Source organism: Calcarisporiella thermophila, assembly GCF_041956535.1.
Source record: "Calcarisporiella thermophila strain CBS 279.70 unplaced genomic scaffold VTP21scaffold_10, whole genome shotgun sequence".
Classification (NCBI taxonomy): Eukaryota; Fungi; Calcarisporiellomycota; class Calcarisporiellomycetes; order Calcarisporiellales; family Calcarisporiellaceae; genus Calcarisporiella; species Calcarisporiella thermophila.
In genome coordinates, this window is record NW_027192200.1 from 12,056 (window position 1) to 28,580 (window position 16,525).

A 16,525-nucleotide genomic window follows, 5' to 3' on the forward strand; every position below is an offset into this window, starting at 1 on the left:
TCCCTAAATTTTTACAAACTTTTCACCTATTTTTCAAGATATTAATAATGGGAGAAGAGTCTACAAATTATAGTGAAATTGTTGAAAAATTATAGGGAATCGCGAACCTCCTCCACCTTTTCTACATGCTCCTATTCGTTTTCTAGCAGTTTTCACCAGACGGGTTTTTTGTAGGGGTATGTAATGGGTTTACTACATCTCTGATGATAAAATTTAAATTTGACGACATGGGTGTCCTGGAGGTAGGTGAGAATCTGGCCATTTAACTGGAGGGTTAACCTGGAGCAATACTCGGTATATATTATTGTATTTCTCATAGAAGGATATTGCTGAGCTGGAGGGATTTATAATTTAATGTTTTCGAGTCATTACCATGACAAAGCAACAGACTGAGATTGAGTCTTGCCAAGCCCAGTGGACAAGCATGTACAAAAGTGTTGATCCCCTTCTGTATAAATACAGTGGAAAATACTGAGCAAGAGGATTAATAGCCCTAAAATCGACCTACAGTAATTTAAAATAAGCCTAATCTCTACTCTATTATAAGAAAAATTAGAAGAACGAGAAAATTTTGGAGCACCTGCATTTATTATTTTTATTGAGAAATCTTTGATTGAACATACTGTAAAATATAAAATAAAATTACTATATAGGGAAGCAAAACATTAGACTAAATTTCATATACACTGATCTGAAGGACGATACTGATTTAACTTAGTTAAAATTAACCTGATCAATCCTTGTTATAAACTGTTGTATTTGGAAATCTATGCCCACCTACAATATATTTTTCCCCATGAATCTTTTTCAGCCAATTTTGATGTGGCTTCCTAGGATACCAATTGATTTTAAAGACCCTCCTTATCACTTCACTACTCTATATTTATACCGATTTTATCTTCTTTTTTCTACAACTTTTATTTATCTTGCTAAGTGAACATTGGCTCGTGTATACTTGACTGAATGAGAATGCTCAGCCAAACTAGCATGGACTGTTCCTCTTTTCTCATTGCACTAACATTAATTTGCTTAATCATCGCAGTACCACTCGTGGTCTTGACAACGCCCGAAGCCAGAATTTTTGCCTCCATAACAAGACACTTCGGTGCGACCCTCGGCACGACACGAGTATCCGTGAGCATTGAGTGCGCCTAAGAAGTCATTCCGCTGCTTGTGTGCACTGAGGCCACAGACTCCTCGGCAAGTATAAAAACACTCGCTTTCTTTGCCGTCCCATTCCTTGAAACGACAGGCCCATTTCTTCGCATCTACTGCAGTGTTTACGCAGCACATCAACAAGGAAGCCAGGATGATGGTGGTGATTCTCATGTTATACACTTAAGGATTCTTCCGCTTTAAAGACAAGTTGAAAAAATAGAGTGACAACAAGTAATTAAAAGTTGGGAGGAGATTTTTAGGGACAACTCTCCAAACAACTAGGATATTTATATTAAAAAGTGTGAGAGTTTTCTTTTTGTCAATTACATAATTTAATCAAATAGTGGCGCTTCATGTATGCATCGTGGCCTTGTGAAGAGCTACTGTAACATCAGCAAAGATTTGTGCACACCAATAAGCCTCTTAGACCGTTTCTGTCACAGTTACCAAGTCTTCTTCGTACCGCTTTCTTTTTTGAAAGAAAACGTTAACACCTTTTGTTAAATTTGTGTTACACTAGAAATTTTGCTATCGAAAGTGTAGAGGATCAGCGATATATTTGAAAAATTATGAGAGTTAAGTGGTGTTTAATTAGCAATTTATAACTAACTAACAATTGAGAATCTTAAACTAAAGCTCTCCCTTCTCCTAGTTCTTTGTTCTTTTCAAAGAGTTACTCGTAATAAGTTAAGAATAAGAGTTACACTAATAATCTTGGCATGTAAAATGGGTTCATGAAATTCTTATGTAACTGGGGTATTTCCCCTTTTGTCTTTTTTATTGACCACGTTCCTTCGCTTCTTTTGTATTGTTTCTCTACCTTAATTCAGTATTGGTAGGACCTGTAACACACAGGGGACATGTGGGCCTCAGCCGTGACTGTCATTTGTACATTTTCTAATGCAATGCCATTATTTTTGTAACACTAGGCTGGCCACCCATTTCACTTAGGTAGCACAGATATTTATACTCATCCTTATAAACTTGGCATATCATTAGTGTCAGAGAAGACATACAAACTTTAATTAACAATCTTGCAAATCATTATGATAAACCCCCATAAGATGCTCAATTTTATAGCAATTTGAACCCAGCTTCAAAAATTATTGACTGATATTTTTATGCGATAGGTTTGCTCGAACAAATTTTCACGAATAAAAAATGAATATATTTTTGATGCCTGTTATGACAAGCTTACTTTAGTAACTAGTGACACCTGGTTAGCACGTTTGGCCACTGAGATATTTATGCCAAGGCTAAAATAAAAGGCCTCATGGTTGATAAACTGAAAAAAATATAGCGAACGGGAATATAATTCTTTTGCAGAGAGAGATTTCGAACAGGTAATTGGAGGTGAAGCTATTCGAATATATTTTGGATATTTCATAAATATTCCTGGAATAAACTCTAAGGTTAGATTAGCCTAACCTAAACAAAGCTTGCAGCAAACTCTCACAAGCAGCAGCACCAGAATATTGCTGGGTTCAATATCAGTAGCAGGATTAAGTGGGAATGCGCGCTTATCTACCACGACTGGATATTTCATTACTTCAGACAAGTGAAACGACGCTAGCTGACATTGCGATGCTTAACTGCACCAATAAACACAAGGTTGGCGATTATTTTGATAAACTTAATTTTATTTGCCTTCAATTCTCGCATGTCAATACAATCATCACTACGATTATTTTTCAAATCATTGTTAGTGACTCCATGCAGTTCAGAATAACTCAGCATTCATAATCTGATAGTGATGATCTTCAACTCAATAAAAAGCTTTTTGATTTATCGTTTGATGTGGATAAAGCAGTAGATAATATCAGCGTATGCGTCAAGTAAGTCAATGACAATTTCTTCTTTGAAATCATTCAAGACCCAAATATCAAAGAATTAGAATGGGAATATGTAAGTTTGTGCGAATCGAGAGAAGATTACGAAAGAATCACTACTATGCTTACCGGTCTAGACAAAGTCGTACCAAGAAACGATTTCTGGACACAGTATTATCTTGAAAACTGTAATTCGTTCAAAACCTAGTTTGGATTGCATTTTGTAATGTACAACGGCTTCTTCAGTAACCATGTGCTAACAATAAACCGATGAAATACAGTGATAACGCTTAACAGTCGAATATGCTTATTTTTGATTTTTTACATTTTCTACGATTTTGTGGGACTAATCATGTAATGGTACTCTTTGTTAAACGAGATTATTCAAATAAGAACAAGAGATACTGTTTGTACAAAACTGTTGAGATAAATGGGCGTATTTGCATCGTGAATGAATAAATTATTAGCTGCTCTACATGAATGTGTGGGAATATCATTTTAGAAATACATGGTATCAACGGTATTTTTAGAATTACCCAATCGTAAGTTTATACACCGAGCGTATGAAGTTAGTAAAAACGAAGACACATTAACATTACAAAACTCCGATATTCATTATCTAATCTGCATCTGCCTTACGATCAAGATAGTAGTAAATTGATTCAAGGTACAGATTTCGAGATCAAGTTTCAATGAGGTTAAGTAAACTTCATGAAGTATTCCAAGATAAAAGAAAAAAGGAAAAAGGAAAAAAGATATCCAACTAAGAGAGATAAGTTAATGTGGCGGTTACAATGATTGATTTCGAAATCAAACACAAAATGCATTAAACATCAGCAAAGAAACTATAAAAAAAATCACTAAGAAATTTTCCCAATACATATTCACTTTTTTACAGATAAAATATAACAAAAGGCCAAAATTTATAATAAAATAGGCACACATCAATTGCCATCTATAGGTTCAAGTTCTGTGGATTGTAGATGTAACAAGTACAATAACTAATATATGTTTAATTTATCGACAATCGATCTCGGATATTTTAACTTTACGTATAAAACCACTTGTAGAACTTAATTACGTCTTCACCGAATCTTTAACCGAATTTTTTACGAATTGACTTTACGTCTTTTTACGAACTTATTTAAGTGTAATAAACATTAGTATATGTCGAACCCTACTTGTGCTTATTACAGTAGAGGCGAGTCTAAAACTTCAATCTGGTTACTTTGGTACTACCGTTCAATGAGTTTTTCTTCATGCTTGAGTCGTTATCATGTTGAAATGCTATCCCTTGCTTGCTAAGATTATAGTACTGGAGCGTTGCCATCAATTCATCGTCGAGAATTCGTGAATAAAGTTCATTGCTGCGACCTTCTAAGATTCGGCATAAGAATCCTATGCCACGAGGAGTTTACTCCTTCATATCATAATAACACTACTTTCCGTGTTTTGCCGGCGGCCATATCTGGCACGCTTGTAATGAATCGTTACGCCTCTTTCAGCAACACCCTCGCCTAATATTACTAAAGATACGGATATGGCGCTTATCTGAAAAGCCAAAACGACTTCAATCTTTGATAGTGAAATAAACGCGAGTATTGGCTCGTAAGGTAATAATTATTAATTACAAGATCAAAGCTTGCGATAATTTGTAAGTAAAATTATAATGTTTTACAACCAGTTTTTATACATAAAATTATTAATTAAAAAAACCCCGAGTGATAACTAGGGCTATCGTGAGCACATCGGAAGTTTTATGGTTCAGTTACAGTTCTATTACACCTGGTCTAATTTCTATAATATTTGAACTTTAATATTCTAGCAATTGTGATAAAGTATCTGGCGAATGATATTCACATATATATCTTTCTCAGTTAACTCTTTCCAAAGCTCTTGCGATTCGTCGGCGTAAACACCTTTGCAATATACAATTATTATTGTATGGTAACTTGTAAGGGTGACCTAATTTTCATTGATGCTTTTAGATTATACAAGAGTATGAAGACACCGCTATTTAATAGAACAAAAATGACCTACCAAATTTTCGCGCTCTACCCTTGGAACACTACAACTACAAGGCTCCCAAACGAATATGGTATGAAGACCGGTATTGTTCGTTTGTACAAAATATACAATATTAAATGGTAATGTTAGCCTATTAGGAAGCATGATTTATATTTTATTAATTGAAGGCATCATGAGACTATTGGGAGGTATTTTAACCGATTCTCGGTTACTTAATGTAATAGGGATAATAAAGCAAATTATCAATTCATAAGCAAAATCCTACTAGAAAAGAATGATACCATTAGGAATACAAGACGATCGTTATAAGAGAAATAAGTATTTAACTCATCCTTTAACAAGCGGTTCTTCTTTTTGACAATTTTAGCTCTACCTTCATTTCCCAAGACGGTAATGAATTCCTTCTTCCAGTTGCATACAGAACACATTGATTTCGAAAATGAATAATAATAACATATTTTAAATTTAGAAGAAAAGAAATTCTGTCATCAACTATTCTATTGAAATGTTCATATTTGTCATTATTATAGCAGTACCCTTGAAGTATAAATTTCCGAAACCTTTTCCCATATCATTCGAGTGGTGGTTTATACTAGGCTTAGCAACATATTACTTGTAAAAGGCAACTTCATCAAGATTGAAAAGCGGCTAAGCTTTAGAGCAGCTGATTTTCTGGCCAATTTTAGCTCATAAGCTTTCTAACCAGAATTATATATGGACCCCATGTAAATTCGATGAAGATATTCTTATAAATCCGCTTGGCTCTCAATATGTTCAAAGCATTAGTATAGTGAGAAAAATGCTAGATTATGTATCACAATGATCAAAAATTGTTGAGCGAAACATCGCTCAACAATTAATTCGAACTTGGATTTTCACAAAAATATTCAAATAGTTGAATATTACCATTTTATTTACTATAATGGAAAATGACGCTTTCTATTGTGGAAGTTCTGTAGTGTGCTTTGTAAGGTTCACTTTCAAGCCAAAATTAGAACTAAAATTTTTGGATGGTTATAAAAATATACATAGATTAAAACTCCAATATAATAAAAATTCAGATTCCAGAATAAATCCTACCCCACTAAACTTTTCCGTGTATCCGTTCATGCTATAAAATCCCCTTGCTTACAAAAATTTTTACCTCCCCCGCCATTCCATTTTACACAGTAAACATTTTCAGTCGATTAGGTCAACGACAAGGTGCAATGAAATATTTGGTGCTTGCATTTTTGACGATATTATGCCTGATTAGTTGCACGATTGCTCAGTCCCCGTGCGCTGGTTGCAATTCTCAATGCCAAAGCTACAGCCCAACTTGCGCCGTTTGCATAGTCATCAAATGCGGGTTAGGTGTTGATGAGTGTGCGACGCATCAGTGCGCCGCAGGAACGGTTACGTGCGCGGTTAACTGTAGCAAATTCAGAAACCAATGCTGCAAGGGTGCCACGGGAGCGATGAAGTGCACTTGTGAAAGATCCGTATCTAAAATTGCTGGATGGGACTGCTTTAGATCACTCTCTGGATACATAAAAAATAACCCAAAATGCATTGAAGGAAGCTACAATGGACCTTATTAATAGAGGGAGGCTTAGTTCAAGCACTACTTCAAATTTCTTTCTCGAGTGAACAAGCTGATGGGTGATGGTTTAGCCACCATTAGCTGTAATTTAGTAATATCTTTATTTTATAAATAAATATCAGAGCTGTAGATATAAACGTCAATTATATACATTGAATTAGCTAACCACTTATACTCTTCTCTTTTGCTCTATTATAATTTACTCCTTTTATGAAAGAATATAAAGTAGCACGATACACAACCACAAAATTGTCTAGAATTCTGTTAAATTAATTCCTATTTTACCTGGCTAAGCCTATTCTCTTTGTCCATTCTAAGCTAAATTTATATGGGAATGCATGGCTCACGTTTTTACACTAATTAAGCCATTAGATGTAAACAATAATTTTGTGGTAGCTGGAAACTCAAAAAAAGTAAAAGGCAGGTCTTTTCATATAACTATTAGTATAAGTTATTTTTCTCTGCAATTCCTTTAGTCTCTTCAGAGAAACAGTGGGTAAAACTTAGGTTGAAAAGAGGGGGATAAATATAATGAAAATTAGACAAAAAATAATGCGCTCAATGGATTGACAATAAATGCATTTTGCTTAGGCCATTGTGATCCCGATGTAAAATTTTGAAGGAAACACGATTGCGCTTATTTTGAATGACTAGAGGAATTCGTGAGAACGTCCGTATTTATTTCGGGATTGCAGTAATCTTGAAGTTCTATGGCAGATAGACATTTTTTTTAGATAATACTAGCCAATATATATCTATCGAAGAATTTAGGAAGAAATGAAAATCTCGGTTTTTTTTATGAAAAGCCTATTATATTGGATCTATATTAAGTTATCACATATAATTTTAAAGTGTGGCATAGGTAAATCGCAAAGAGCGAGATAAGCATGAGCCATTAAAATAAGCTGGGGATGAATTACTATAGTTGGTGATTATCATAATAATAACTACCGAATATGATAAGTTGAATACCCACGACCAAGAAAGCTTCTTCTTTAAGTGATTGTGAAAAAGGGGAACTCCTACAACTGATTCAAAGTTAAGTTTCCGTCTAACCATTTGGGCCACACAATGGTTTTATTTGGCCGGCAAAACATTAATGCTAAAACTATCGGTCCTCAATTTTATCTCCTTTACTACTTCAAAGTCACGCGTAGTTACACCGATTCCTTGGCAAATTCAATACATGAAACATTCGCCAAGATGTAGAGGCATTAATCAATATTACTGCATGCACTATACTGCCAACCCACCGAAGTCCATTACTTCACGATAGTCTAGCTCTAGTGCGGAGCGAATATACTATGCTCGCCTTTTAGAGCAACTTCTTGAAATGGGGCTGTAAGGTACAGATGAAGGGCCAGAAGTCGAAGAAGGAGGATTGGGCTCACATGATGCTTTTTTACCCCATGCTAATTGAAGGCTTTAGATCAACACTTCATTAGGCGGAGTCTTTCTGTAGGTCGCTTACTATCGCGCTAAAATTGGGATGACGGGCGTATGCGAGACACGATGAATTGTCATTTGTTCATTAAGCTTCATGTTGATTTAGGAGAAATCGCAACTCCCTTCTTACTAGATTTAATATAACAATGCCTTGATACAAGCACTCAAGCCTGAGGATACTTCGACTAAATAACCCCCCCCCGGTCTCTACATGAAATATACTAAGGGGTTGTACAGTGCAGCCAAGATACTTATACCCTTTGTATTGTGAAACTTTGAACCTATGGGAAGTACAGAATCTAAGCAGAGTTTTACCCTGGTATTTCCTTGAAACTAAAGACAAAAAAAGGCTAAGAACTAGGTTCCAACCTGGAGGAAGGCTATTTTTACGTTGGAATCTTATCTCCGTTTCTGTCGCGCACAAAACTTATTTTCATTTAAATACTAGTGAGATGCACCCAACTCTCCCTTGACTCATCTGTCATTTTGTCCCCGTTTCCTATTTATCCGCCTCCTGTCCCAAGTCTCCCGCCAGATCGTTGCCTCGATTCTAAATTCCCACAGATGACCACAATACATAAAAGTGAGGAGGCAGAAAAAGACGTCGAAAAAGTAGCAGAGTCGTCTTTGTCATCTGATACTCAAGATTCAGTCGTATGCACGCGACTTGTCAGGAAACTCGACCTACGGATATTTCCTTCGTTATGCTTTATGTATCTTCTGAGTTACCTAGATCGTGGCAACATTGGGAATGCTAAAATTGTAGGATTAGATGAGGACCTTGGAATGAGCTCAATTCAATACCAGACATGCTTGAGCATCTTCTACGTGGGCTATGTTCTAGGTTGGTGTGTTAACTGACTGACTTCAAACCAATATCTATATCCTATCTTCTTTAATTTGGTTGTTTGTTTTTTACTAATTTAACAACTCGCTTATACAGGAGAGATACCTAGCAATATTGTGATGAGACGATGGAAACCTAGCGTTTGGCTGGCTATTATCATGATTGCGTGGGGTACTATTGGGGCTTGTATGGCCGCCGTCCAGAATTTCGCTGGCCTCGCCACGACAAGAATCTTGTTAGGATTTGCTGAGGCCGGATTCTTCCCCGGTGTTATCTACTACCTATCTCTTTTCTACCCTCGAAAGGAAATGGCACGACGAGTCGGCCTCTTCTGGTCGTTTGGCTCAATGGCAGGCGCATTTGGAGGTTTGCTGGCGGGTGCGATTACTCAAATACAACATACACTCCGCCCGTGGCAGTGGTTATTTGTATTAGAGGGCGTCCCTACAATTCTGGCGGCCTTTTGGTGTTTATTTTACCTGCCCGATTCGCCCGAGTCTGCTAAGTTCCTGAGTGTAGAGGAAAGAGAATATGCGGTGCGACGAATGCGCGAGGATGCCGGTGTTGCTCATGATCATTCTTGGACTTGGGCGCATTTTTGGTCCGTATTTACGGACTGGAAGGTATACGCCTATATGGTAATTACAGTACCAATGGTTTTTAAATAATCTTTAAAAAAAAACGCGCTCTGATGAGAATATCTATGCTTCAATGGCTGGCATTTGTTTCACCATATAGCTTATGTACATAACAGGCACATCGGCACTTCAGGGTGTCACTCTCTTTCTGCCATCCATCATCCGAGATCTAGGACAATTTACTAGCACGAAGGCGCAACTACTGACTGTGCCACCCTATATAGCCGGCTTTATTTTTACCCTTATAATTAGCTGGTCGTCAGACCGGCTGCTCGAACGAGGATATCATATGCTCCTTACCAATGCTTTTATACTTACCGGATTCTTTATCTTGATGTTTTCTGATCATGGGCTGGTCGGGTTGCGTCTGTTTGGTGCCATCTTAGTCACTGCAGGGACCTATGCCAATGTTCCCCCGAAAGTGTCCTGGTTCAATAATAACTTTGCTGGATTGTCTCGTCGAGCCGTCGCGGCCGCTGCCATCGTGTCTGTGGGGACTATCGGAGGGGCCATTGGTGGTCAAATATACTATGACCCTCCAAATTACTTCAACGGCAACCTGATATCCGTAGTCCTTGTCAGCATACAGACCGTGGTTGTTATCTTGGTGAAGTTTGCTTTAGCCAGAGAAAATCGTCGTAAACGTTCCATGTCGGAGGAGGAGAAGCAGAAGGCTTTGGCACGGTTTGGCGACTCGGATTTGGCGGGGGATAGGCACCCGGATTACATGTATACTCTATAGCATCCCTTCACTTGTTTTCATCCCATGACTATTCCTCCAGATCGAATTGTAAAGCTTTTGATCCATTATTATTGTACCTCTAATGTAAGGAAATTCTATATAAAAGTATCTCAACTTAAAAAATGAGCCAGTAGTCTATTGGGAATGAGTTAAGGAGGACAGTTTGGCTTAATGACAGATTCGACCATAAAAGGCTTTCCCCATTTCTGGCCAAGAAATTTAGTTTGAAATTGCTTTTTGCTTCTTCCAGGGTCCGATATCCAAGTGGCCAAGTTCCGTGGCCAAATGCCAAATTGAAATCGTTGCATACAATTATATGTCCAGTTTATTTGAGTGTTTCTTCTTAAAATATTGACAATGCTGACAAAATGAATCTGTGATTGCTATTAATTTTTAATCTCGGTGCTACGCATCCGATTTGCTATCGCGAAGGCGAACTTTCATCATAAGACCATTCCCAGGGCACAGAGTGAAGGCCGTCCGATACTCCATCGTAAAACCAGGCGCCAGTGAAAACTCGTATCGACGAAGTAATGTGGCTAATACAAACTTCATCTCAGCCATTGCAAGACCTTGTCCCATGCAATTGCGAGGGCCATAGCTAAAGGGAAAATAGGATCCTGGGACGATGGGCTTGTGGTTGCTGCTATCAAAACGTTCCGGATCAAATACATCAGGCTCGTCCCACAAACGCGGGTCACGATGCACAGGATAGTTCCAGAGGTAGAGTGAAGTATTTTTTGGAATAATAGTCCCCTTCACATTGGTATCCTGGGCGAGCTTGCGAATTGTACCGAATCCAGGGCCATGCATCCGAAGGGTTTCTTTGATGACCATTGTAAGATAGCTCAGCTTTCCTAAATCGTTCTCTGGCATTAAGACAGATGGATTCGGAATCACCATATCAAGCTCCTGACGTATTTTCTCCAAGATGGGCCTATTTGTTGGTTGGCAAAGCTCGTTGAGACAGAACGACATTGTATGTGCAGTAGGATCACCTCCTGCTACCAGGAACGTAACATAGTTGTCGACGAGTTCTCCATGGCTGAACATATAGGAGCCATCCTGCTTTTTCGCAGTCGCTAGGATCTCGAAAATATAGTTTCCGACTCGACCCCCCTTTTCCAAGCGTTCACGGGCATCTCGCACCGATCTCTCTCCTAAGGCTCTAAGCGTTGCAATATCCTGGTGCATTTTCCGCGTCACAGACAAAATTGGAATATGTCCTCGCAAGGGAAACATGGCACACTTGATCAATTCCGGAAGAATGGAGCGTAATAGTTGCATAATCTCACAGTCTTCGCTCTGTTTGAGAGCATCGAATCGACAGCCAAAGGCTAGCTCCCCCAGAATATCCACCGTCAGCAGGATCATCTCGACGCTCATATCCACCACGGAATCCTCTTCGGCAGCTCTGTCCAACTTTTCCAGGAGGATTTGAGCATAGTGCTGCATGGCTGGGTGTTGTTCGCGAATCATCTTTGGTGCGAAGGCAGGAGAAAGGCTCTTTCTCTGTTGCTTCCATAAGAACTGATTCATTTGCGAAAATAGCCCATTGCCGGAGAGATGTTGGAATCCCTTGTAGACAAGAGGATCTTTCGCATAGTTCTTATTAGCAATTTCGGCCACCACCTCCGGGTCCCCCACAAACACGATCCGTTGGAACCAAGACCAAACCTGAAAGATCTGGCCGTATTTACGATTCCAGGCAACCCAGTGTTTATGGGCATCATCCGAGATAAGCTCCTCTAGGTTGCCCGACAGTAGTTTGCCCTTGGGACCGGGGAATTGTGCAGTGGCTCTCCAGAGTTGATATACCCACTTCACCGAAGGAACCCCTACGAAGACGGCCAATGCGACGGACACCATGGTTGTTTTCGTGTTGAACTTCAACTCGGGGAAATTACGCGGATCGATTCGCGTAATAGCGAGTAGTAGGTTGGAATTGGCCATGGTAGAATAGGAACAACAGTCAATACCGATATTTGGACAAAATAAACATGGACTTCAGTGCTGATATTTATAGAGAGAGCGCGTCTTCCTGATATTTCCAACGGGGCTTTGGGGTTTCAAAATGTCGTTTTCGAGCGCTATTTCGTGTAAGGTTGCTTCTGCTACTCTCGTGCTGTAACCGAGCGAGGATGTTGAACCGCCTTTCCCACTCCTACTCTCTCCAAATAGCTTGGATCCGCTATTCAGCCATTCGAGATGAGACCACAAATGTAACTCCTGCCATAGCATAACCACTCATTCAAAACATTTTCTACTTCACAAGGGGCTGAGTGAATTGGCATCGGCATGTCTTTTCCTTATATTATTATGTCTGAGTAGGCTTGTGCTTATCTTGTACCTTAGCACATGGCCGGCAGCCGCTGCTTTGAGGAAACCTTATTAAATGGATAGGCTAGGGTTTGCTTTCAGAAGACTGCGAGAGCAATTGATCTCAGTCCGACTTTGAACCGAAGATAACGCAGTTGATGATAAAGCCAAGTCCTTGCTTGCTTTAAACATGGAGGCCGAAGCTGCTTTTCCAGCGCAATGGCAGTACGCACCTTATTCTCTTGGCATTCATTGACACAAGGCATCTATAGTGTCTATTTGCATAAATAGAATTGGCAAGGCTACACATGCTTTTCAATTTCTAAATTTTCAACCACGATTGAAACCCAGGCGGCCTTGTAGGAGGAGGAGCAAGCGCGAAGTTGTGGATGCTGAAAAGAACTCTGTTTTTGCTTTGATCTTCAAGGCCGTTTTGATGCTTAATTAATTGGTAGCGGCCGGGTCGTCCTTGGCACAAATTGCTTGCTGCCCTCGCCCTCCCCTCTGTGGTGCTACTCTCTCTGCTGCTTGATTTGCAAAATCCTGCCAGCGGGAGGCCCGATTTCGTGTCACTCTGAATATTAACAGAGCTTTTTCGCTCGCCATCGGTAAAATTGGGAAATCGCCGCGAATACCAGCCGTTATATAAGCCAATATGGAGGCCATCGAGCCCTTTCCCTTGATCTCTTTCCCCGAATCTCCTTTTTTAGTCATAGTCTCCATCAATTCATGCTTGGCTGCTCGTGGTCTCTCTCGACTCCATTATAGCCACAAAGTATTAGGCTACTTGCTATCGTTTTGCTTTGAGCTCTCTCTAACGGCCGATCCTTTCTGCTTTATTATTCAGGCTGAAATCTCATCTAGAAATCCTTGCGGGGTGAAGAATTCCGGCCTCATCTCTATTCGAACACTCTCTCAAGGATCATCTCGATTCTGGATTAGACGAGGACAATCAAGCAAGAGTCATGTCGCCCCTAGCATACATCACCTTTAGCCAAGTCTGGCCGCTTATTCAACGTGCCAAACAGCATGCGCTTTCACTAAAGGACTTTCTTCCGCTGGACAAGGGGAACTCGGCAAATCAACTTTCCTCTATGCTTACTGCTCATTGGGAAGAATCCGAGAATCCCAGTTTGCTCCGAGCCTTGGCATATGTGATGCGTGTGGATGCAATCAAAGCATTGCTGTTTGGGCTATTGCTCTCCGCGTTCAAGATCGTAGAAATCGCAGAGCTCTACAATTTCCTGGAGGCATTGCAAAACAAGGGCAAAGTTCCCGTGGGAGAATTGGTAGGACATGCTTTTGGCGTCATTCTTGCCGTATTGTTGCACGCCATCTTCCATCACCAATATTTTTACGTTGCCCTTCGTGCTGGAGTAAGAATGCGTGTTGCGCTTACAGGCTTTCTTTACCGCAAGATCATGCTGGCCGACAAATCATTTATCAATAGTGGCCAAGTGCTGAATCTTATATCCAACGATGTCCAGAGGTTCGAGGATGGGTCATCGGTCTTCGCATTTGCGATCATAGGCCCAGTAGAATCAATCGTGATTTTGGGGGTCATCTGGCGCTTCTTGGGGATCATCGCTCTGGCAGGATATGGGTGTCTAGCTCTCCTGATACCGCTGAATACAATCTTCGCAAGACGGTTTAGCCGACAGCGGAAAATGGTCGTGACCAAGCGTGATGACCGAGTCGGCCTGCTGGAGTCGGTTATTTCTTTTATGGACGTGGTCAAAATGTACACCTGGGAGCAGCCGATGATTCAGCGCATTTTGGGATATCGCACAAAAGAGTTGAAATATCTGCGCAAATCGGCCAACCTTAAAGCCTTCAACGAGTCGCTGTTCTTCTCCGCACCAATTATCATCGGATATGTTACGTTTGGCGCGTATTTCCTGGTGAGAGGTGAGTCTCCAGCCAGTACCACTGTAGTCACCGTACTCGGGTATCTTAGCATCACCAGAATGACCATGTACAGTTTTTTCCCAAAATCTATCGAAATGATCACGGAATGCAGCGTTTCACTAAGTCGTCTCGAGACATTGCTGCATTCGCTTAAGGGTAAACCAAAGGCAATGGACCGTGTTGTGAAGACTGATTTACCCTGCGAGGAAGGAGTCTCGCTTTCGGTTGATCGTTGCGCATTTGCATGGCCTGGCTCTGAAATACCAGTGTTGAAGGATGTCACCCTCACACTGGGGCAGAGAGAGCACCTGCTGGTGGCTGGCCAAAGTGGGTCCGCAAAATCCTCCCTTCTCCTCGGCCTTTTGGATCAGATAGATATTCCGTCCGGTAGTGTTCACCTCAATGGGAGAGCCAGCTATTCATCCCAGGTGGCTTGGCTCTTCAACGGCACAATCCAAGAGAATATCATATTTGGGCTCGAATATGACGAAGAGCGATTTAAGAGGGTCATTAGAGCCTGTGCGCTCGAAGACGATTTACGCCATTTCCCCGAGCGTGAGCATAAAGTAGTAGAGGAACGTGGGGCAAATCTTAGCGGCGGTCAACAGGCCCGAATTAACTTGGCCAGAGCCGTATATGCCGACGCGGATATTTACCTCTTGGATGATCCCCTGAGCGCTGTGGATTCGCGTGTTGCCTGGCACATCATCCAAGAATGTATACATGGCTTCTTGAAAGACAAAGCTGTGGTTTTAGTCACGCATCAGCTCCAATATGCGAATGAGTTCGAACGGATAGCGCTGGTCGAAGGTGGCACGGTCAGTATTCTGCATTACACTGATATTTATCCCGAACTCTCTCCTACCGCCGAGATGATCTATAGGTTATCTAAGGCCAAGGATAGTGGGACAAATGAGACTCAAGTGGTGCCACAGGAGAAAGGACCAGAGACAGAGAAGGAGATACGTGTGACCCATGTCGAGGAGAAGCCTGCAGAGAAAGAGAAATCCAGTGGCGATGACGCCCAGCGAAGTGGCATCCCGTGGAGTCTTTACTGGGTTTATTTCCGAGCTGGCACACCTGCTCTAGGGGCTGTCTTGTTGCTAATTTTATTAACCGGTGGCCAGATTGTCTCTATCATGACTGAGGTTTGGCTTCTCAAGTGGACAGGCGGCAAGTCTTCAACCGATCTCATAGCCTATACTGTTCTGGCCGCATGCACTTTGTTAATATCTTCAGCTCGATCCGCTTTCTTCTTCTACGTTGCCTTGTCATCAGCTGCCAACTTGTTCAAGGAGATGCTGAGCGCCGTTATCTACTCTCCTGTATCTTTCTTCAGGGACAATGAAATCGGGTCGATTCTAAATAGATTGACCAAGGATCAGACCATCGTTGAGGAGATGCTGCCCCTGGTTTTTTTCGACTTTGTGCAGTGCGCTTACATTATTGCGGCCAACGTATTTTTCGCTTGCTCTAATAACTATTACGCATTCATCGTCGTGGTACCATTGGCCTGGTTATTTATATATTACCGTCGTACCTATCTCGCTGCATCCCGGCAGATCAAGAGACTAGAGGCCCAGAGTCGCGGACCAGTGTATTCTCAGCTGAGTTGTAGTTTGCAAGGGTTGTCCACCATCCGTGCGGCTGGCGCTGAACAGATGATGGTTAGAGTTTTCGAAGAGAAACAGGATAGATGCACCAACTACACGCTGCATTTCATCCTTTCCTCTAGGTGGCTAGGATTCCGACTGGATCAATTGGCTGTTGCTCTATTGGCTTTCTGCGTCATTCTTTCATCTGCAATTAACTTGGGCGATTCATCAATGGTTGGCTTGGCATTGACCTATATCATTCAGCTGATGGGTGTCCTCCAATGGTGCACTCGACAAAGTGCTGAAGTGGAAAACATGATGGTTAGCGTGGAGCGGATCCACGAGTACACCAAATTAGAACCTGAGGGTGCTAATCGAGTTGCAGTCAAGCCACCCGAAGAATGGCCTTCCCAAGGAAATATCGAGTTCAACC

General features: G+C 40.9%; 4 protein-coding genes across 4 annotated transcripts in view; 2 read left to right on the top strand and 2 right to left on the bottom strand.

Annotated features, from left to right (window-relative positions):
- Positions 1-1,029: 1,029 nt before the first annotated feature.
- VTP21DRAFT_734 (uncharacterized protein) lies at positions 1,030-1,329 on the bottom strand (the record flags this gene model as incomplete). Its single annotated transcript, XM_069398070.1, has 1 exon — positions 1,030-1,329. One exon carries the CDS (start codon positions 1,327-1,329, stop codon positions 1,030-1,032), a length of 300 nt encoding a protein of 99 aa, XP_069251624.1.
- Positions 1,330-8,607: 7,278 nt separating this feature from the next.
- On the top strand, positions 8,608-10,270 carry VTP21DRAFT_735 (uncharacterized protein; the record flags this gene model as incomplete). The annotated part of the gene is made up of 3 exons (XM_069398081.1): positions 8,608-8,887; positions 8,987-9,528; positions 9,629-10,270. 3 exons carry the CDS (start codon positions 8,608-8,610, stop codon positions 10,268-10,270), a joined length of 1,464 nt encoding a protein of 487 aa, XP_069251625.1.
- A 405-nt stretch (positions 10,271-10,675) lies between these two features.
- Positions 10,676-12,223, bottom strand: VTP21DRAFT_736 (uncharacterized protein; the record flags this gene model as incomplete). Its single annotated transcript, XM_069398092.1, has 1 exon — positions 10,676-12,223. The coding sequence occupies one exon, from the start codon at positions 12,221-12,223 to the stop codon at positions 10,676-10,678; it is 1,548 nt and encodes a 515-aa protein (XP_069251626.1).
- A 1,021-nt stretch (positions 12,224-13,244) lies between these two features.
- VTP21DRAFT_737 (uncharacterized protein) overlaps positions 13,245-16,525 on the top strand; it is a gene marked incomplete at both ends in the record, with an annotated part of 4,524 nt that continues 1,243 nt past the window's right edge. Inside the window, 3 exons of the mRNA XM_069398103.1 lie at positions 13,245-13,364; positions 13,437-13,466; positions 13,510-16,476. Coding sequence (XP_069251627.1) covers positions 13,245-13,364; positions 13,437-13,466; positions 13,510-16,476 — 3,117 coding nt within the window. The remainder of the gene's footprint in view (positions 13,365-13,436; positions 13,467-13,509; positions 16,477-16,525) is intronic.